Here is a 23,273-nt window from a genome sequence, read left to right as displayed (position 1 = left end):
CCTTTTTGTGCAGGGGGGTCACTCTCGCAATTTTGAAGTCCTTGGGGACGTGTCCCTGTTTTATGGAGAGGTTTTTTATGTGTGTGATGACTGGGGTGATGGCGGCTGCTGAGTCTCTGAGGAATTTGGAGGGGTTGTTGTCATGGCCAGTGGCCTTGTTAGGTTGGAGGGCGCTCAGTTTTTTGAGTACCTCATCTGTTGTTACCATTTCCAGTTTGAAGTCATCTTTGCGGACCCCTAGGTTTTTGTAGTATGTTCTACCCCATAATGCCCTGAGTGGGAGGGTGGTTTATTAACCAGTGTTGTGGCTATGTTTGTAAAGAATGTGTTTAGGTATTTGGCCACATCCAGTTTGTCTGTGATGAGCGTGTTTTCTGTCTTTATGTTTATGTTTGTAAATCTGGTTTTTAGTTTTTTGCTGCAGCCTAGTTGGTTGTTGAGTAATTTCCAAAGTTCGCAGGGTTTGTTTTAGTTTTCCTCAGTTTTGTCGTTGATGAAATTTTTTGTGTGTGGTTTTGATCATGGTGTTTATGTAATTTCTTAGTCTGTTTCTTTGAATTTTTAGTTCAACCACGTGGGCTTGGAGTTCACTGTTTGAGCTTTTGGAAAGCTTTGTCTGACTTTTATGAAGTTCAGAGCCCTGTCTCTGGATCAGCACCCCGACCCCGCTTCGCCACTAGATCATGGCCTTTACTTTCTCGGCCGCTGAGGCCCATAGTTGGATTGCCCAATCCCTATCACCCAACAACAACATCATTCATTTTCCATCTTTTTTTCTTTTCTTCCCCTTTCATTTCCCCTTCCCCTCCCTCATACCCACCCCATCCCCCCCACACCGGATTTGTTGAAAACACATCTGCAAAACATCCAAACATGCAGCATAGATGCTACTGGGAAAGAAAAACAAAAAACAATAATAATATCAATCAGACCCATCTGTATTATGCACAAACATTTAGATAAAAAGAAGTAAAGAAAGAACTAAAAACACAGAAAGAAGACTCTCTAGCACGGCTGTGGCTGTGGAAGAAAGTCATCAATGAGATTATAAGCCCACTTTTAATGTTTATGTCCTCCCCTTCCAGGCAGGGACTGGTGCAGGGCGGCCAACGGTGGCTGTGAGTTCCTGTGTCTGGCTGCTCCCCAGGTGGGCAGACATTCCCCCAAGTACACCTGCGCCTGTGCAGACAACATGACGCTGGCCCGGAACATGAGGAGTTGTGTGCCATGTGAGTACAGACACTTGACCTACAATGGAGTATAAGGAAAAAGAAAGCTCTCTATCTATCTATCTATCTATCTCTTTCTTTCTCTCTCCCGTCTCTTTCTTTCTCTTTCTGTCTGTCTCTCTCTCTCTCTTTCTCCCTCTCTCTCTCTGTCTCTATTTCTTTCTCTCTCTGTCTCTCTCTCACTCTGTCTTTCTTTCTTCCTCTCAGTCTCTCTATCTATCTCTCTTTCTTTCTCTCTCTCTCTGTCTCTCTCCATCTCTCTGTCTCTCTTTCTTGGTCTCTCTCCCTCTCTGCCTCTCGTTCTCTCTCTCTCTCTCTGCCTCTCTTTATCTACCCCCCCTTCTCTCAGTACTTGCTGTATTATAAACATTCACCTCTATATTCAGTCTAACTATTAATGTTTATCCACCAACAGCTGTGCCAACAGCTACAGATCCCGACACCAACCCTCCCCCTCCACCGACGCCAGCCAGCACCACGGCCAGGCCCCAGGTCCGCACCACCACCAAAGCGCCCGTCATAATACCCAGCACCACTGTGAGGCCAGTGCCACGCACCACCACCGTTAGGCCTTTGGCGAGGACCACCACGCCTTTACCGAAGACCACCACGCCCGTACTGAAGACCACCACGCCCGTACTGAAGACCACCACGCCCCAGCCACAGAGGACCAAGGCCCCCCAGACCACCGCGGAGCCTCCGGTCTCCTCTAGCGGTAGGCTTAGACTTCAGGTTCTCAAACACGACACCCTGGGGTCAGGTGTAAATATATCGAAACATTACAAGTCAGTGCAACGTGTCACTGATATATCTCATGTGTGCCACGTCTTGCCCTCCAGACATCCATCGTGGGTTTGCTGCTGCTGCTGCTGCTGTGCCCAAGATGTCCCCCACCACCACCACAGTTCTCTATATAGTCTTACCCATAGGTAAGGATGCAAGGTTACTATATTTAGACACACTAAGGATTAGTTGAAAGCATGTACTATGATATGTAAGATGTGCTGAAAATGCTGACAAGGTCTGCCCCCCTCCCCATCCTCTCTCTCTATCTGTCTCTCTATCTCCCTATATCTCTTTCTCTCTATATGTCTCTCTTTCTATCTTTCTCTCTATCTCTCTTTCTCTCTATCTATCTCTCTTTCTATCTGTATCTCTATCTATCTCTTTCTCTCTCTATCTATCTCTTTATCTCTCTATCTCCCTTTCTCTCGATCTCGCTTCTCTATCCCTAGTGATTGTATGCATGGTGGCGTTCGGTGCCGTGCTGCTGTGGAGGAACTACAGGCTGAAGAACACCAACACCATCCACTTTGACAACCCTGTCTACCAGAAAACCACAGAGGACCAGGTTCACATTTGCAGGAGGAGCAATAGTCTAGACGGCTACAGCTACCCACCGGTGAGTCTGTCTGATCGTTCACAACGAGCCGAGCCTTAGGTCAGTGGTTCTCAACCTAGGGGTCAGGGACCTCCAAGGGGGTCGGTCGCGAGATGATTTTAGGTGGTCGCGAAAAGATAATCAAAGACATCTACTGTGTTTATAATCTTTTAAAATACAAATTCCTTTTTCGAAGGAATATTTGGAAGTATAAAGCCCCCCCAATAATGAAATAGCCTGAAAGGGGGAATTAAGAATGATTATTTTGTGTCTGAATTCACTCTTCTATCTATGCTTGACCAAGGGGGGCGGGGGGGGGGGGTCCCTCTGTTTTTAGAGGTTGAGAACCAGTGCCTCAGATCATACTAGTGCCCTTATGTCCTGGTCATTGGCATGACTTTCTGTCTTTTCTATCTTTCCTTCTTTTACTGGATTCCATAGAATGAGGATGGTCAGCAAAAGACTCCACACTGAAGACCTTTCAACTCCTCTCTAGTCTGTCTCTCGTTATTGTATCCCCCCCCCCTACTCTAAAACCATCCTAAATAACTGTCCTATTCTAACCTCTGCTAATCCTCTTACTCGACACTAATATATATTATACAGTATATACATTTGGTTCACTTGAAAATAACAAGTGCTTACTGAACATTAGACTTCAGGTGTAAGTGTTCTGGAATGTCCTCTTGGGATTCAAGAACTCGCTTTCAATGGGTTAGCTGTAGCTCATTGTTAGAATGTTCAGCCCTCAAACATTCCAACTCACGCATGAGATTGTACACCTGGAAGAGTTAAAGGAACACGCCAACATTATGGGAAATGGGCTTATCGTCTTCTCCAGAGTCAGACAAGAAGATAGATACCAATTTCCTCTCTGTGCGTTCAGTAGAAAGCTATCAAGCTTCCATTAATTTGTGCTAAGCTAGGCTAGCTTGCAGCCGGATAGCTTTCTACTGACTCGGTAAGCGCATGTTCCTTTAAGCCAGATCGCTGATCGCTGATCTAACTTCCTCTTCTTTTTCTGTCCTATCATAGAGGCAGGTTGTGAGCCTGGAGGAAGAGGCAGACAACCCCACCTTCACGGAAAACTGAAAAAAGAGAGACGAGCAAAGGAATAAGAGAGCCATGACGATAATAAGCTACCTGGGAAGACTTTTTTTTTTTTTTTACCTCACAACCACAAAAATACGGAAGAGTACCGCTATATCCTCACAAGCAAGCGCTCTAGAAAGAGAAACCTATAGGTTGAAATGGAGGTTTTTCCATCTTCATTGCAAATTTGTTCCCATCATCCACCTCCACAGCCAACGAGTCCGTCATTGTCTCACCAAATCACAGAGCTTGGTTTTTGTTTTTGTTTCTCCGAGAGACTCTTTATCCTCACAATGCCTGATAACAGAATGACTGTCCCCAAGTTGAGCCACATCATGCACCTGAGTCTCCTGAACACGTAGAGATAAACCCAGAGTCGATCGGACCTTCCTACGCTGAGCTATATGGTAACTTTCGCACACCTACCCCCTACAGGTGAATGCCTCATTGTTGCGGAGGTATTATGCGGTAGGTGCACGGAAGTTACCATATAGCTCAGCGTAGGAAGGTCCGATCGACTCAGGCCGATCGACTCAGGGTTTATCTTCGTTTGTCATGTCATCCCAAAATAAATTAGTTTGAGTAGACCTGTCCATGGTGCTGAATCTTTCAGCCGAAGTTAGGCACTGTGTGCCAGTGAAAATAATTTCAGATTTAGGAACATTTTTAGAGTGAGAAATTAAGTTGTATTTAATGTTTAGTTAAGATAATAGAACCCGCATTCTCAAATAATCCAGAATAAACTTTTCATTGACAATTTCAGTGTTTCCAGGGTCCTGACGAAACGTGATAAATTAAACGTTTATTCTGGAGCATGAGTGTGCGGGTTCTATTCTCTTTATTGTGATTATTACCTAACCCAACAGATCACCGGAGACGCTGGCCACTAATGTGCTTAGGCCATGTCCAGATGGATCAGATTTTGGGTGTAACCGCCAAAGTATTTTATCGTATGCACGTTTCGTCCACATGGTACCGCGTTCTGGGAGCCTGAATACGCTATTTTCTGAAAACGGGTCCCAGAGTGAACAAATCTGAAAACACCACCCTTGCGTTCCCGTCTTTACAAGCCAGTACGCATCTTTCCTGGACTGATGACGCGATAGCCCACCTCTCCCTTAATCCGCATGCGCAAACCCAGCCAACAAAAAAGAAACATGATACATTCCTAATGTAACGGAGGTACCGCAGTATATCCACAGTCACGATGGTACAAGTAGTTCAGTGGCTGTGGATGGTAAGCGGTGCTGCAAGTAAACTCACTCCCCAGAGGCATCCAGACCCGGAAGCAAGAAGTGAATTCACTTCTTGGTATAGTGGTCTGTGATGCCGCCCGCGACGCGGGAGATCGGGGTTCAACTCCCACTCAGGGCGATCCCTTAACAGGGGTCGAATCGACTAAACACAACGCAAACAAGATCACACCGGTCACACTAAGTCTGTAAATGGAAACGGAAGGACTCTTGTTACGTGAACACTCAGAAAAGCTGTGTTGTAAATACTGTAGTCGTTTATTTTTGCCTCATTTGATGGAGACTGACACAATTGTTCAGAGTAAGTGATCGTATCTTGCATTATCTTCAGATGTATCCACTTTTTTTGTTCTTTATAATATATTTTTTAAATAATTTCCCCAAGGGAAACGCTAACACTATAGCTGCTCGTTGTAGCATTGGATACAGGTGAATGGAATTCCTAAATTCTAACTAGAATTCTGCATGTGCCAATTTAACCAGTGTGACCTCAATATCTTCAGGAACCTCATCATCGTGGTCATCGTCATCGTTCATAGGCAGTGATACGGTTTAATTTTTGCAGGAGTATTTTCCAAAGGAACCGACTGTACCTGTAGCTTTTTGACCAATCAGAAATCACACTGCAACAAGCTAATACAATATCTATGTGCCTTCGTTACTCTATACGTCTAGGATAATAACTCTTAGACTTGACGTCTTACCAAATGTCTCTTAAACTCAGTCATTGGTTATTGGTGCTTAGTGGTGCTTATTGGTGCTTGGTGATTATGATTATGATTAATATAATTTTTCAGCAACCATCTCTTCCTCCTCTGCTCTTTAATATCTGATTGTAAACAGATAGATTGGGAGTTGAGTGGAGAATATTTGTTGCTATGGAATCCAGGGATGTGTGGGGAATTAATGTGCCTGTCTGTTTACAGTGAGATATGTACAGTGTGGGAAGTGTTAGTGTTACAGGCATTCACAGTGACAGAGGACTTAAAGGAAAACTCCAACATTTTGGGAAATTAGCTTATTTAACATCTTCCCTGGAGTTAGACAAGAAGATACATACCTTTTTTGTCTCTGTGCGTGCATTTAGCTTTGGGAACAGTCGCTCCGTTAGCGTAGCTTAGCTTCATCACTGGAAGTGGGGGAGATCCGGAGCTTCATCACTGGAAGTGGGGGAGATCCGGAGCCTGACGTTCCCTTACACTGTATACAGTCACGAAATACACTCCAAATACAACTCCAAAACGTTCATATATACATGTTGTGACCTGTGTATTCACCACATGGAGAAATAAAAAATAATTGAATTAGACAATTACGTTTTATAAGCAAATATACTCTGAACTATTTTTTGCCTAACCACTCCTCTCTGAGCTATAGACGTCGCTCTTTTATTTTGAAACCCCCCAGAAAGGAAGTCATTATATTAGCTTTAGTGTCCGGTTAGCTTTAGTGTCCGGTTAGCTCCGTTAGCGTGCAGTATATCAATACCAGCCATTGGATTACTGTTTTCTAAATTGGGGAGGCTTTTAATCGTCAAGGTAAGAGGATTTTAAGTCATGGTATCCATAAACTTCAATCGGTTCGGATCCTTTGAAAGAATGAGAATGTCAACAATCACGACGACACGTTGAAATCACTGACTGCGCTCAGAGAGGAGTGGTTAGGCAAAAAATAGTTCAGAGTATATTTGCTTATAAAACGTAATTGTCTAATTCAATAATTTTTTATTTCTCCACGTGGTGAATACACAGGTCACAACATGTTTACATGAACGTTTTGGAGTTGTATTTGGAGTGTATTTCGTGACTGTATACAGTGTAAGGGAACGTCAGGCTCCGGATCTCCCCCACTTCCAGTGATGAAGCTCCGGATATCCCCCATTTCCAGTGATGAAGCTAAGCTATGCTAACGGAGCTACTGTTCCCAAAGCTAAATGCACGCACAGAGACAAAAAAGATATGTATCTTCTTGTCTAACTCCAGGGAAGATGTTAAATAAGCTAATTTCCCAAAATGTTGGAGTTTTCCTTTAACAAAGACGTTGTGGTGGTGTGTGTTGTATGGTTTTTATGTTGGTGCTGGGGAAGCAAGCTATTGATTTGGGCTAGCAAAGCCATACGGGGAGAACATTCAGAAATAACTGTCCTATTCCATTAGTCAACTAACAGTGCATATTATGAGTATGTAAATATAATGTTCATAAATGTAAATATTATTTTCTTAACTGTTTTGGTCACAATGTTATTTGTGTAGTTTGTATACTTTGAAAAACTGTACATAAATAAATGTTTCTATTTATTCTAGAATCAATGCACAGGTGAAACAAATGTATACTAAATGCTAAATTAATTTAGTATACTTTTCTTTTACCTGGGACACAGCGCTCAGTTTTGTCTCTGCCTCACGTGCCTGAATTCAGGTCGTCACTCGTTGGCCACACCGCTAAGATGGAACTCATAATTTTCACAGAAAAAGTGAAAACGTAACCCTTATCTTAACCTCACTGTAGGTTGACCTACATTATTTTCTTTCTCTTTTTTTTCTCATTTGTTTTCGAAGATATAGCTATACCGGCTTGGTCAACACGAGATAACGCTGAATTTAATCTTATGACAACTTTTATTAACATCAGACCATTTAGGTGCAGATGTACAACATAACTCAAACTCACATGCCAAGTTGAACAGTTTCCCCAATTATTATTCATGTAATAATGTTTTAGTACTATGAGAAGTGAGTTATAGATATAGAATATATACTCTGCAGCACAAATACATAAATGGACAGTAGACAATCAACAGGGATACGTTCAACATATCATCACAAGAACATAGTTCACACAAGCATAATATACATGATAATGCATGACAGTGGTACGTGAGGAGGGGGGGGGGTTATGAAGTTCTTCTTGAATCTGTCTTTGAATGCAGTGTCGCGTCCAGCAGTTCATTTCAGAAGTACTTGACAGATGTGTGTTCATTTGTAAAATTGTAAGGAAAAAAGGAAATGTTATGTAAATACGCAAATTCACAGCAGTTTTATATTTTCTGACGAAGTTGATTTCTGTCTTTAAATAAATCCTCTTAAGACCCACGCTGAATGAGTCTGTGTTTTGCTTTCTTTGTCTTCCTAATTTCCAGTTATGGGTGTTTTGAATTGAAGTGATGTGGCAATCTTGGCACCTCAAGTAAAATCATACACATCAAATACAATATTCCTTGAAAGGTATAATCTGTATTGCCAGACCTCTAGGCAAAAGAGCCCCTCTTGGTATTGTGACTTGGTAAAAAATATATGTGTGAGTTGGATTTGAGGGGGATATATATATTACAGCTAGTAATATATAGTATAGTAACTTATACTGTGAATTTATAGTTTTTTACAATAGGAGTGACAGAATTCTTGCTTGTGGTGTCTTCGATTTCGATTTAGGACTAGTGACCATTGCCCTATACAGTTACTATAGCATGTATCAGAAACACTCAATTAAAGAATATAGCCGCAAACGGCAAAGAACGGGTTTCAAGCCAATCTAAACGATCTAAACAATCAATCCATGCCAAAGCTATATATGTAAAACGTGAAAGATTCACACTCACACTGCCATGCTGATTTGGCTAAATGACATCCAGCGGTTTTAGTTTTAAACTACTTTTTAGCGCAGCAGCTTGCGCAGGTAGGGGGCAACTTAGTCACGTGACTCAGTTGGCTTTGCCGATTGGCTCGAACATGGTAAACGGCAATAGTTTGAAAGTTAAAATGGCCACCATTGATTGACAGCCTGCTTGACCTATTGCAAAGGTGCACATAGTCTCAGTTCAAAGCAGAGTGTACAAGTCAAGACAATCCGAGAAGTGAGCCCAGAGTGTTTAATAACTCTGGGCTTTATACTGTAATAGATAAGGTTACATAGGAAAGAAAAACGCTTGGTCATGTCAGGCTTTTCTAGGCATGGAAATGCACAGTCATGAGACGGTGTCTGGCTATTTATCTAGCTATGTCAGAAATTCCAAGGTACTTGAAAATTTCAGGCTATGTCTCTGGCTGAGAGGTGGGCCCAGAGTCATGGGTAACCCTGAACTAAATGTATACAGTAAGAGAATGTCAAGAGCGTTCCCTAGTTTCAGGGACGTGCACAGGACTTTAGAGGGGCAGGTGCTCAAAGGCTGAAAAGGGCACTATACCTGTGTGTGTTAAAACCGAGCGCGCAAAGTGCGCAAGCCCGATTTTTGGGGGCCCTTTTTATGCTTTTTGGGGGGTTTTGGTGATCAAATATTGAATATTGAACTATAATAATCAGTGCAGGAGCTCACCTATCCTTGAAGGACACTTTTATCACTGACTTAAAAGTCCCATACATCGCCACAAATGTTCAGGGGGGAGGGAATAGGTGCTTACCCTGCAGACCCCAAGAAGTGCTGTATATTCTGTATTGTTTAATATAAATGCATTTTCTATTCCAATCCCGATTTTTATTTGAGATTCCCAAATCCCATCGGACTTGACTTCTTCGTGTCCCTCAGTGAGTGTAATACCAGCATTCAACTGTATGCGCCACAGCGGTTTCTATCATCATCATCACCCACGCTATGCATAAAATATATAGGTCCGCGGAGAGGCATGCTGAGGAGGCCGTGCAAACTGCAATGGAATATGGGGCATCTCTCTCTCTTTACCTAATATTTTGATTCCATCCTGACATTTTTCAGTTGGGAGGGCAGTCTATATGCGCAACGGTAATATATATATCTATATATTTTAAAGGCACTTTTTTATGAGTCTGAAAAGGGCAGGTGCTCAAGCACCCCTTGGGCTCTATGTGTGCACGTGCCTGCATAGTTTAACAAAGCAGTAAGAGGGTGAACATCTGAAAAACGTTACCATGAGGGGTGCAGCATGGAGAGATACACAGACAGAATTTTAGACATTTTGATATGAGAGACAAAACATTCTGTCTGTACGCTAGAGAATTCATGCCCAGTAAGCTGGTTCATTACAAAGAATTATAATAGCATGAACATATATGATTATGATATATATGTGAGGCAGCTGGCCAAGCAACGACTATGCCACCGATTTTATAGCCCAGTGGGAAACTCCAAAATGCTCTATCTATCTATCTATCTATCTATCTATATAGGTTCTGGTGGGAGGGAGGAGCAGTATAGTGGCAAATAACAGAGGACACTAGGATTAAAATATAACACTTTATTAGCAGGCTAAAACAAATATGAAACCTCAGCTAGAATTTAAATATAACAACTTATTAATAGATGACTTGCTGAGAGCGAACTGTGATCTCAGGAGACAGATGAACAACAAAAACTACTTAAAAAGTACAAGGAATGCTTGAATAAATGCATCACCATGAATAGGAAGCTGCTCATATAAGAACATGCAGGACAGACTACGTTTAACTTTAGGCCATTTCACCACTGTTCCCCATGAAGATTGTTGTTCTCCTCATTTATACCTGTCTGCCCGTTCTAGTTAGTTACCCCTGTTCTCTTAAAGGGCTTCTCTGGTGCACCTGAGTTGCTGAGGCTGGGGCTGAACTGGCTGGATGGGGAGTTGACAGGCATGTGCGAGACAGACAACGGTCAGGTATAGTTGAGTGGGGTAGATGGTTGTTTCATGGGTGAATTGTAGAATGGTTTGTTGATGTGAAATGCAATTTTTTTTGTAATGTATTGATGGTTTGCGTGAAATGTTGGTGTTAAGGAGAGGGTGCCCCAGTGACTCTAGGGTCCCTGTTTTATGGGAGGGGGTGTGACGACCCTCCCCCACATTGTTTGCTTGCTTGCTCTGCTTGTGTCCATGTCTCACGGGATTGGTGGGTGGAGCTGGCAGAGCAGAGCTGGGGAGGGTCATCAGACTTATTGGGGCACACCTGGGTCGGTGTGTCCCTGTCTGATATACATGGAGGCTTCCTTTGGTCTCACTCTCTCCACCGGTTTTGTTACTTTGTTTGTTTAGACACCTGCTTTTGCTTTTACACTTCCAACATTCATGCTGCACATACATTCTCATCCATGCACTGCTTACACACTGATACTCGTTCATATTTGCTGACATATATAGTATATTTAAAAAATTATTTTAGTTATTTCTTAAGTTGTGCCTCCCTTGTTACAAGCTTGAGCCAGCTCGTAACAATATCAAATCATCAATGTCATGTCCATGTCCCGTGGGTCGGCCTATTGGTCCGTGCCCGTAGTAGCCTGAGAGTCGTCCCCAGGTCACTGATGGCTAGAACACAAGAAAAGTGCGGCAGTCACTGGACACACGTTTTATGATTCTGCCATTCACAGGCCTACACCCGCAGACACAGTCAGCGACTGCTAGGTTACACAGTTGGCCCGAGCGTGGACGTACTGTATACACAGCTTTGCGGAATGTAGAGCGCCAGCCAGGGTTCATCCACAGTCTTGTTAGCCTAGCTCCCCGTTCTCCACCGGCACGTCCCTCGCGGTTTCTGAAAAGACGGGAGCAAGTGCGAGCAGTGAGCCACAACCGTAGCCAAGCACTCTGGCGCGCTACACAATGAACACCACATGTTACTCACAATCCGCCCAGGGGGTAGACTCATCTGCCGCCCGCGTGTACTCCAGGGTTCATCAATGACGAAACTGAGGAAAACAAAAACAAACCCTGTGAACTTTGGAAATTACTCAACTGAAAAAAATCTAATCTACGAATTCCAATCTGGCTTCAGAACATCCCACTCCACAAATCAAATTAATTTGTAAGGCCCGACAACACACGTTAATGTCCCCATGGGCCGTACACGTCTTCTTTAAACAAGTCAAGAAGAAACATCACAATAAGTCAAGAACAAAACAAGAACACCATAAGGTCCAATTTTTTTTAAATAAATGCTAAATAAATGCAACACTCCCAGACATACCCCACGCGAAGGTAAGGAAAAACTCACTAAAACCTAGCAATAGGAAAAAATGCACCACAGGCAATGTGGAGGAGAGAAACCTTAGAAGGGCCATTCAAGGGGGGATCTCCCTTCTTAGATGTCGGTGATAGATGAGTGCATGCGATAGCAACTGCACTTTTTGAAAAATTTAAGATAGAGCTGATAGCGATAGCAACTGAACATTTTGAAAGATTAAAGATAGAGCTGATATCGGATCTATTTGAGGCACAGGGGTGGCGCAAAGAGGGTCGTGTCCTCCCGGTCTTAATCACGGGACGTCCAACACTCCGGTCATCACTCCGAGACAGCTGGAGACAGGGAGACAGGGGGCGACGCAGAGAGGGTCGCATCCTCCCGGTCATCATCACGGGACGTCCAACACTCCGGTCATCACTATGAGACAGCCGGAGACAGGGAGACAGGGTGGCGGCGCAGAGAGGGTCGCATCCTCCCGGTCTTCATCACGGGACGTCCAACACTCCGGTCATCACTCCAGGACAGCCACTCACAGGGAGACAGGGAGACGGGACAGGCGTTAGACAGCTCGCGTGATTGTGATGGGCGGACATAGCAATAGAAACAAGTGGTAAGCATATATGTGAATAGATATATGAAGTAAGCATATTATGTAAATAGAATAGAAGTACTTAACCCAGCAATGAAACCATGTTGACAGACCACGGACAGAAGACGGTAAGAAGCTGATCCATGGCCTCGGTGGTGCTTGTAGAACAGTCACTGCAATCTTGGCCAAGACCCCGAGACATCCACCACCTTGGTCAGCACTACAAGACAAGCACTCAGAGAGAGGGGGGGGGGGGGTTGGGACAGGGGTTAGAGAGTTCCCATGTTTGTAGTGGGCGGAGATGGAGCAATAAATACATGTAGTGAGCATATGCATACATGGTGACAGTAGAATCATAGTATATAAGAAAATTGTAAAATAGAGTAATAGATAGAACTACTGCAAGCATATGGATACAGGATGAGATACAAGACAATAGCTCAGGGCCGTATGTCCCGTGGGGGCAGGAGAAGTCACTCAGAAGGTTCAGCACTGCAGGCCAGACAGAAGACGGTATGAAGCTGTTCCATGGGACCGGTTGAGACAGAGACAGATGTTAAAAGGTTCTCCCATGTCTGCAGAAAAGCCCCTGACGACGGCAGGTCATTTGTTCCACAGGTAGGGAGCGCGGTAGACAAAGGCTCTGTGGCCGGCGGATTTCTTTTTAACCCTAGGAGTCGATAGAAGCCCCGCATTCTGTGAGCGCAGAGCACGAGCAGGCGAGTATCGGGAGATGAGATTGGATAGATAGAGCGGTGCAAGCCCATTTAAAATGTTGTAGGTGAGGAGTAGCACTTTAAAGTCAGATCGAGCTTGAATAGGAAGCCAGTGTAGGGCGGACAAAACTGGTGTGATGTGATCAAATTTTCTAGTTTTAGTTAGTATCCGTGCAGCCGCGTTTTGCACGAGTTGAAGATTTTTGATGCTTGAATTAGGTATAGGCCTGAAAAAAGTGCATTACAGTAGTCTAGACGTGATGAGACAAAAGCATGAATTAAGGTTTCAGCATCAGCCAGAGTTAAAATGGTGCAGATTTTTGCGATATTATGAAGATGGCAGAAGGCAATTTGTGAATTTTTTTATATGTGCATTAAGGCGAGACACCCCAGGTGAATAGGCAAATATACTTTTTTTGTTGATTTTGAGATTTTGTTATATTTTGCTTCCTAAACATGTCTTCTATGAAACTAGTGACAATAAAACGTCAATAACACACATTTAGTTGTTTATTTTACTTCATTTTGCCTTATTGCATCCATAAATGTGCACATATTTAATGGGGAAGTGCCTCATTTGCATATGTAAACATACATTTCAGAAAACTTGCAAAATATTTTTTCTTAGTTTATATGTACATAACAAACTGGGAAAGTTTCATAGTGATATCTATTCAAATATTGTTTGCCTATTAGGGGGTACTACACTGTTTGTAGCCTGTGTGTAGTTCTGTTCAGTTCAATAACATCATTATTATTATTATTATTATTATTATTATTATTATTATTATTATTATTATTATTATTATTATTATTATTATTATTATTATTATTATTATTATTATTATTATTATTATTATTATTATTATTATTATTATTATTATTATTATTATTATTATTCAGTTATCAGGCATGTGTTTAGGTTGTCTATTACTAATGGTTTGATTAGGTTTTGTGTTTATAAATATCTGTTTAAAAAAAAAGTTCTTCCTCATACTCTGAGCCAGAAATCTCCACTTCAGTAGCACTCACAAACACCAAACCTTCCAGTTCTATTCATATCTATGTTCTGAAGGTATTTACAGAAGGGTTTGTTGATATCGCATTCATACCCTGATTTATATCACATTTCATTCCTAAAAACATGGCGAAATATGAAATTGTACCATAAAAATGGACTGAATGGAGTATTTTCTGATTTATGGAGTGATAAAAAGAGATATCCAAAATCCCCTCTGTAATAACCTTTGGCTCTAATATGTCAACAAAATGGAACTAGAATTTTGAAAATGGCTTTATCCAATGTTCAGATTTCTGTCCTGGAATTATATGCAAATTAGTGCATATTTAAGTAGATAATGCCTCATTTGCATATTTAAACATACAATTTCAGAAAACTTGTAATACAAAACAGTCTTGTCTTAATATAAGTAATCAACTGGGGAAGTTTCATTGTGATATCTATTAGTTAATTATTTTACCCTATTCACCTGTAGTGTCTCCCCTTAAATGAGAGGGAGGAATAAAAAATTACTCAGAGGTTTTTTATGGTGGAGCTCTGGGATACATGACAAGTATCAAAGTTGAGGGAGATGTCCTGAAACAGGCCTCTGTGGTTTGGGAGGCCAACAATTAACATCTCAGTTTTATCTGCATTAAGGAGTAGAACGTTTTGCGACATCCACTTTTTGACGGCAAGCCTCAAGATTTTGTAATTGGGAGAAATCATTTGGCTTAATAGGTATATATAATTGGGTGTCATCAGCGTAAAATGAAAGTTTATGCCACATTTGCGTATGATATTGCCGGGGGGTAGCATGTAAATCAAAAATAGCAAAGGGCCCAGGACAGAGCCTTGTAGGACACCGCATTGCACTGGGAGGGTCTCAGATGTTAAATCATTATAGACCACGCAGTGTGTTCTATCAGTTAAATAAGATTTAAACCAAGCAAGTGCGTGACCCCGAATGCCAACATGATTCTCAAGCCGACCTAGAAGAATCGAATGATCGATAGTGTCAAAGGCTGCACTGAGATCAAGCAATAAGAGCACAGAAGTTACTGTAGGTTTGAGTCAAGAGAGAGCAGTAAGTCATTTGTGACTTTGGTAACCGCCGTTTCGGTGGAGTGTAAGTATTGTTTGATAGATGGTCAGTAAGTTGCGTTGCGACAATCCATTCTAACACTTTGGATAGGAACGGAAGATTTGAGGTGGGTCTGTAATTTTTCAAGATTAGAGGGTCGAGGTTCGGTTTTTTAAGTAGTGGTTTAATGATGGCTGATTTAAAGGCCAGGGGCACCATGCCACTAGACAAGGAAGTGTTGAAGATATTGAGTAGGGCAGGGCCTAGAGTTGGGAAGAGTTCTTTGATGAGTTGCTGGAAGAGGGTCAAACAGACAGGTTGAGGGTTTAGCCGCGCCAACCAATTTAGAGAGGGCACTAAGTGAGACGTTTTCAAGGCAGCATAGCGTATGGCTGGATTCAAAGTCAGGGGGAAAGCCCATCAGAGGTTGGGAGGGACTTGATTGATTGATTGATTGATTGAAAACTTTATTAACAGATTGCAGAATGGGTACAATACAGTACAGCTCAATACACACAATTGTTAAGGGGATGCAGACCAGAGAAAGACTTTCGTCTTGTTTACATCAGGGTCCCCCATTTTCAATTCATCAGGACATATATGACATACATGACATACAGATAGTCAGTACTGCTACATCTATACATTTATGACATACCAGATTTGCAAATACAGTACTGTTTGTGATACAGAAGGAGTCAGGAAAAGGGAGTATATACATTTGACGTAGAAACTGTACATTGGAGGAGGTTGGGTGGGGGGGGGGTTGGGTACACTGGGATATTGACAACCATACTGGGTAATCTACATTGGAGGTGGTTGGGGGGGGGGGGGCACACTGTATATACAAGCAAAACTGTACATTGAGGGGGGGGGGGGGGAGACACTGTACAAACAAACAAAATTGTACATTGGAGTATTGACAAAACCATACTAGGTAAATGACTGTACATTGGAGGGGGTTGGGTTAGGATATTTACAGGGGCCAGTGTTGAATTGCAGTCTCCCGTAGGTGTCCCTTGAGAGAGGTTTTGAAAGTGGGTAGTGATCCACATTCCTTTACAGCTTTGGGTAGGGCGTTCCACATTGATGTGGCATAATTGCGAAACGTGTTTAGTCCCTTATTTGAGCCGAATCTGGGTTTAACATGATTTGTGGAGCTCCCTCTGGTGTTGTGATCGTGGTATTCACTGACCTTTGGGAAGTATTTTGACATGTACATGGGTACCTTGGTCGTGTAGTGTATCTTGTAGACCAGGCCCATTGCAAGTTGCTGTACTCTTGTCGTCTACTCTAAGCCATCCTAGGTTGTCAAAGTGGGCAGGGGTGAGGTGGGTTCTAGGAGTAAGGTCAAGCAGTAGTCTGACCAGTTTGTTTTGAGATGTTTGTAATTTTGTTTTTAGCGCCTTTGAGGTGCTTTGGTACCATGAGGTGCAAGCATAGTCGTAGTACCCCTGAATGAGTGCTCCTGCCAGAGTCTTCAGGGTATTCTTGTTTACCAGAGAGGAGATCCGGTACAAGAATCGAGTTCGTTGGTTGACTTTTTTTATTACATTGGATGCCATTTTGTCACAGGAGAGATTAGCCTCTAGGATGGAACCCAGGTAGGTAATTTCATCTTTCCTTGTGACAATATTGTCACCCACTGTAACTGAGAAGCCGTCGGTCTTGCTGAGTTTGTTATTTGAACCGAAGAGAATGACTCTGATTGTTGAGTAAGCCAACAATTTCATCTCTTATGAGATAAATTTTCTTGGTAAAGAATTTAATTAATTTGTTAGCCGAGAACACATGGTTTAGGGCACTTGGTTGTTTCTGAGTAAGTTTTGCAACTGTGTCAAACTGAAACTTTTAGTTGTTTTTGTTTTCGTTAATGAGCCTGGAAAAATATGAGGTTTTGGCAAGTGAGAGTGCCTTTTTGTAGTTACGTAAACTATCATTCCAGGCAAGGCGGAATACTTCGAGTTTGGTCGAACACCATTTATGTTCAAGTTTGCGACATGCCTTTTTAAAGGAGCGAGTTTCCTCCGTAAACCAGGGAGTTTGTTTTTGCAGAGCACGTTTAATTTTAGGCTTAAGGAGGGCGACAATGTCGAGCGTGCTACGAAGGGCGGCGTTAAGTTTGTCTGTAAAGAGATCAAGGGGGCCAGAGTAAGAGAGAAAGGGAGAGAGGGTGTCTGGTAGGCAGTTAACTAGAATTGGGACAGTTGAGGCGTTAATACGACGGCTCATGTAGGATTCTACACTGTCTGGGCAAGAAACCGTAAAAATCTATTTGAAATTTGATGAGGTAGTGGTCTGAGAGAGCAGGAACATAGGGAGAAACGGTCAAATCTGACACAGTGAGACCGCGGGCTAGGACTAAGTCAAGGGTGTTCCCACCACTGAGTGGGTTGGTCAACGATTTGAATGAGACCGACAGAGTCAATGATGTCGGTAAAAGCCTTATATAGGGAGTTTTGTTGGAATTAATGTTAAAATCACCAACAATTAAAATGTTATCTGAGTGCGTAACAAGCTCAGAGATGAAAGTGGAAAACTCATCTAGGAAGAGGGTGTAAGGGCCTGGGGGGCGGTAAAGGACAGCCATTACAAAGGATGCAGTAGAGGTAGGAATCACACCGCCGCACTTTCTGTTGGGGGGAGAGGAGCACCTCAAACGAGGAAAACTTAGTTTGCGTCGGATGTAAAGTTGTGCTTAGAGTCGTAAATTAGAGCAACTCCGCCTCCTTTCTTGGAGGTGCGTGCGATATGGGAGCTACTAAAATGAGGGGGTGAAGCCTCGTTTAAGGGCAGAAAGTCATTAGGTTTAAGCCATGTCTCAGTGAAGCCCAATAAGTCGAGACTATGGTCTGTTATCAGTTCATTTACCAAAAGAGCTTTGGTTGGCAGAGAGCGAATGTTGATAAGGCCAACCTTCACGCACTCTGTATATTTAACAGCGCGATTTTCAGCCATGCGGGTAGGTTTAATCGCAATTAAGTTGGCATGGTTTATCGCACAAGGACGAGCTGGGTAAAGCGGAGCGTAACGAGATATTCTAGTTTTTATTGGATATACCGGGTTAAGGATAGAGATAGAAAGAGAGGAGTGGGGAGCCTGGTGGAGGAGCATGGTTAGGAAAGGTATAGGGATTGGCAGGCTCCATCGGTTTAGCATGACTAGCAGGCTCGCTACGAGCCTGTACCCTGGCATGCTTGTGGGGTGGCTGTCAGCCCGAAGCTATAATCTTGTCTATATTTCTAGATAAGAGAGAGGCACCTTGCATGTTAGGATTCACGCCGTCCTTTCTCAGCAAGCCAGGGCGCCCCCAGAAAGAGGACCAGTTATCCACAAACCCTAAGCCCTGTTCTTTACAGTATTTTCCCAGCCATCGGTGTAGAGAAGCTGTCCTACTCATGAACTCATCATCATGCCGGTTTACAGGCAGGGGGCCAGAGAAGATTACTCGACGCCGACTCATCTTTCTGGCGAGGTCAGAAAGCCTAACTATGTTAATCTTTGTGACCTCAGAGACTTTCATCCTACAGTCATTATTTCCGACGTGTATAACAATATGCTCAAATTTATCTTCAGTGGGTGCGAGATGTGCGTTATCTTTTCCCTTGACTATGCTATTCGCCAGAAATCTCAGGTTGGCTTCAATGTCGGTAGCTCTGGGTCCCCCAAAACATTTGATCTCGGCTGGCTTGCCTAGCTTAATATGCCGGGTGATGGAGTCGCCAATCACAAGGACAGGTGAATGAATGAATGAATGAAAACTTTATTAACAGATTGCAGAATGGGTACAGTACAGTACAGCTCAATACATACAATTGTTAAGGGGATGCAGACCAGAGAAAGACTTTCGTCTTGTTTACATCAGGGTCCCCCATTTTCAATTCATCGTAACATATATGACATACATGACATACAGATAGACAGTACTGCTCCATCTATACATTTATGACATACCAGATTTGCAATTACAGTACTGTTTGTGATACAAAAAGAGTCCAGAAAGAAAAGAGTATATACATTAGGCGTGGAAACTGTACATTGGATTGGGTAGGTGGGGGTGGGGGGGGACTGTACAGGTAGACAGGGTTTCAGTGGAGACCGCTGCCTGCTTGGACCGGAACCTGCAACATGTGTAAAATCAGGTTGCGGAGCAAGTGTCAGGACCGAGACCGAGTGGTTACACTGCCGCCCCGTACCGGGCGCTAAATCCTTGTCCTGAGCACTATGTCTGGGACTCTCCAGACTAGAAGACCTCGATTGAGGCTTCTTAGAAAAGCCTGAAGTGTCCAAGACGTCTAAAGCTGACTGTTTTCCTAACTAAAGTTCAAGGACACGACTCTCTAACCGAGTTAACCTTACTAGGAGAGAGGGACAGACAGAACACGGAGACATGCTTACCCAGGTGGCGGTGGTAGACCGGGATTTTTTTTTAATAAAAAGTGCTATGGATCAACTGCTAAAGGCTACATGTATGAAGCCAATTGAAGGTTTAGCTAAAGAGCTAAAACCAGTAGGTCGAGCTAGCCGGGTAAGCCTGGAAGCTAGCGGGCTAGGATAGTATAGTTGACAAGCTAACAAGGCAAGACCAGAAAATGCAGATACAAAAGAGTGGCCTGCTGGAGGAGGGCAAGTAAGAGGCAGTAGATACTCAAATGCACTCGGTTGCCTCCTCAGAGAACTCCAGCAGGAAAACTCCAAGTCTTAGTCGGTCGCTGGCGCTTGGATAAACTACACTTAAATCCCTAATGAATATTGTCCCACACCTGTAGGAGGCTGGCCTCTGACAATTGTTTGGACTAATTAGCAGGAGAAAAGCCAGATGCTAGATTCACACCCACTTATGACAGGGGTGAATTCAGTTGATTGTCTCTACAGCAACCAAATTGATACACAGAATGCTACTCACTTCTTTTTACACAGCTAGTTCACAAATGTAGTCAGTCTCAGCTCCTCAGTGCCTTCTCTATTTGAATGACCACACATCAAACAAGAGGTGGACGTGGGCAAATACTGTGGCATGGTCATGCTGGACCTACAAAAGGCCTTCGACACTGTCAATCACTCCATTCTGATTGACAAGCTAAAAGCAATTGGTTTTGATAGTTTATCAGTGAGCTGGATGCAATCCTACCTGGAGGGGAGAGAACAGATGGTGGAGGTAAACGGTACTCTATCCCCCCCCCCCCTCCCAGTGAGCTGTGGTGTTCCACAAGGAAGCATACTAGGACTAGTTCCTGTTCCTAATTTATGACAAGCCTGTGACTGCAACTTGTTCCTGTTCGCGGACGACTCAGCCCTGCTGGTCTCTGACAAGAACAAGTTACAGGTTGAAAAAACCCTCAGCTCGGAACTCTGCAGAATCTGCACCTGGCTGGCCCAACGAACAAGATTATTGTACCGGATCTCCTCTCTGGTAAACAATACCCTGAAGTCTCTAGCAGGAGCACTCATTCAAGGGTACTATGACTATGCTTGCGCCTCATAGTACTAAAGCACCTCAAAGGCACTAAAAACAAGATTACAAACATCACAAAACTAACTGGTCAGACTTGACCGTACTCCTAAAACCCACCTGACCCCTGCCCATTTTGACAACCTAGGATGGCTTAGAGTAGACGACAGAGTACAGCAACTTGCAATGGGCCTGGTCTACAAGATACACTACACCACTAATGTACTCATGTACATGTCGAAATACTTCCCAAATGTCAGTGAATATCACGACCACAACACCAGAGGGAGCTCCACAAATCATGTTAAACCCAGATTCGGCACAAACAAGGGGCTAAACACATTTCGCAATTATGCCACATCAATGTAGAACACGCTACCCACAGCCGTAAAAAGATGTGAATCACTACCCACATTCAAAACCTCTCTCAAAGAGCACCTACGGGAGGCTGCAATTAGAAACTGGCCCCCGTAAATGTCGAAACCCCCCTTCCCACCCACCCACCCTCTCCTAATGTACAGTTTCCTCCCCCTCGTATGTATTATCTGTTAGGATCTCTGGTTAACAGTACTGTATATTTGCATATATTGTATGTCACAAATGTAACAGTACTATACCTGTATGTCATGTATTGACATAAATGTCATGATATATGTTGACAGAATCTGGCTATGGGGCGACAATAATGTGGTCAAGAGGCATGGTTTGTATCTTTAGCCTTTGGCGTGGTTTATTCATTCACATGGTAGGGCAGCAGTTCTAGAGTTCTCCTCTCACTGAGAGGATGGTGGGGAAAGAAGTAGAGGGGGAGGAGACATCTCTTTTTATACTCGCCACCTGGTGGTATCATGAGTGGCTCCGCCTAGAGCGCCCTCTAGTGGAAACAGTTATATATGCAGTTAGACAGTTACTAACAATCCTACATAGAACCTCTAACTTTAACACTCCCTGTTATGGTTTGAAACCGACCCCAACAGCACGGCACAGACAGGTAGTTCAGAGTTAGCCAAAGACTAGGGCGTATTTATTTCTGAAATAGGAATGAGCAAATAACAACAAAACACAAGGGGAGAATGTTCTTGGCAGAGTTGTCCGCGGCTCTGCAGCACGTCTTCTGGGCTGAGAGGCACCGTGGCGTTGCGCCTCTGCCTCTGCTGCTCTGCAGCTTCTCCTCGATCCACTCGGGAACAGAGAGAGGGAAAATGTTACTAGGCGAGCAAACAGAATTACAAGCAGTCCAGTATTGTCTTAGCTGAGTCCGTGATAACAACAAGTGGTTCCTCTTCAGTGTTAAACTTAGCTGAGTCCGTGATAACAACAAGTGGCTCCTCTTCAGTGTTTAATAAACACACAAAAACAGAAAGGTCCCGAGTCCCGGAAATTACGAGAAAAACAGCCTCCACAAAAAGAACGTTCCAAAAACTCACCAAGGCGCAAATGCGCAAAGCGGTCTACGGGGCAGGGGTCCAAAGAATGGCAAGCAAGCAACAGCGGCGACTTCCAACAGACGTCCTGAAGAGAAAAAGGCGAGGGAACAGCATGGGGAAAACAAGCAGCAGCCAGTGGAATTCCAAAACGACCCGACAATGAATGATAGAAAACCCAGAGTATATGAAGGGCTCTGGTGAGCTGATTACAACACACATCAGGTGCGTGACGGTAATTGGTACTTGACCTTGAAGCGTGTGGCGGCAACGGGCCAATCCTCACACTCCCACTTAGGGTTGTATTAGCATACTGGATAACTTCTCCGAAAAACATTTTACAAAGAAAATAATACAATCCAAAAACATCAAAAGAGTATGGCAGTCAATATTTACACGTTAAACATGACCTCTGCAAATCTCTTCAATTTCAATTTGGAACAGGTTTCCTCATAGTGTCTGCTACCATGTCGTCCGTTGGACAATAAATCAGTGTCATTCTTTCTTCTCTGATGACAGATCTGATGAGATGATATTTTATATCGACATGTTTACATCTATGTCGGCACACTGGGTTCCTAGCAATCACAATGGTTCCCTGGTTGCCCTCATAAACAACAGTCTTCATATATACATAGGTGTCCATCACTTCGAGCAGTTGTTCTAGATAAACAACAGTTTTCATATATACATAGGTGTTCATCACTTCGAGCAGTTGTTCTAGATAAACACATTTCTGCATTGTCATAGCTAGAAACATACACTCGGCTTCACAGGTTGATAGTATCACTGTGGGCTTTAAGCCCTAAACCCTCGCTGCCCTTTCTGAAACACAGTTGCTCGTCTGCTGCACCTTTGGGATAACGAAAAACATGTTTTTGACGTAGTTCAATGCTTCTCTGTGGGGTCAGCAAAATGCTGTGACAATTTTTTACTCACTACAAAACATAGGTCAGGGCAAGTACAGGTTGTCAAACAACTGAGGCTACCCACGGCTTCTCTATTACATCTCTTACATCAGTCAAACATTTCAGGATTTTTTCCACATAATTAAATCATTTAGAACATGGTAAGTCATCCACCTCTGTATTTAAACATAGGATCCATTTCTGTATTTAAACGTGGAAAGCCACTCAGGTATTTAAACCTG

The 23,273-nt window shown here is 43.1% G+C and overlaps 2 protein-coding genes across 2 annotated transcripts in view; both read left to right on the top strand.

The window, feature by feature from the left end:
* ldlra (low density lipoprotein receptor a) overlaps positions 1-3,702 on the top strand; it is a gene marked incomplete at both ends in the record, with an annotated part of 29,951 nt that extends 26,249 nt beyond the window's left edge. Inside the window, 5 exons of the mRNA XM_084329198.1 lie at positions 1,086-1,229; positions 1,645-1,944; positions 2,069-2,158; positions 2,465-2,631; positions 3,646-3,702. Coding sequence (XP_084185324.1) covers positions 1,086-1,229; positions 1,645-1,944; positions 2,069-2,158; positions 2,465-2,631; positions 3,646-3,702 — 758 coding nt within the window. The remainder of the gene's footprint in view (positions 1-1,085; positions 1,230-1,644; positions 1,945-2,068; positions 2,159-2,464; positions 2,632-3,645) is intronic.
* LOC311241011 (histone H3.2) overlaps positions 1-23,273 on the top strand; it is a gene marked incomplete at its 3' end in the record, with an annotated part of 340,183 nt that overhangs the window by 28,432 nt on the left and 288,478 nt on the right. The gene's annotated exons all lie outside the window — the stretch shown is intronic.

Source organism: Notolepis coatsorum, assembly GCF_963971535.1.
Source record: "Notolepis coatsorum genome assembly, chromosome: 14".
NCBI lineage: Eukaryota > Metazoa > Chordata > Actinopteri > Aulopiformes > Paralepididae > Notolepis > Notolepis coatsorum.
Note: the sequence above shows the minus strand (reverse complement) of the source record. Positions and strands in the feature narration are given on the sequence as shown.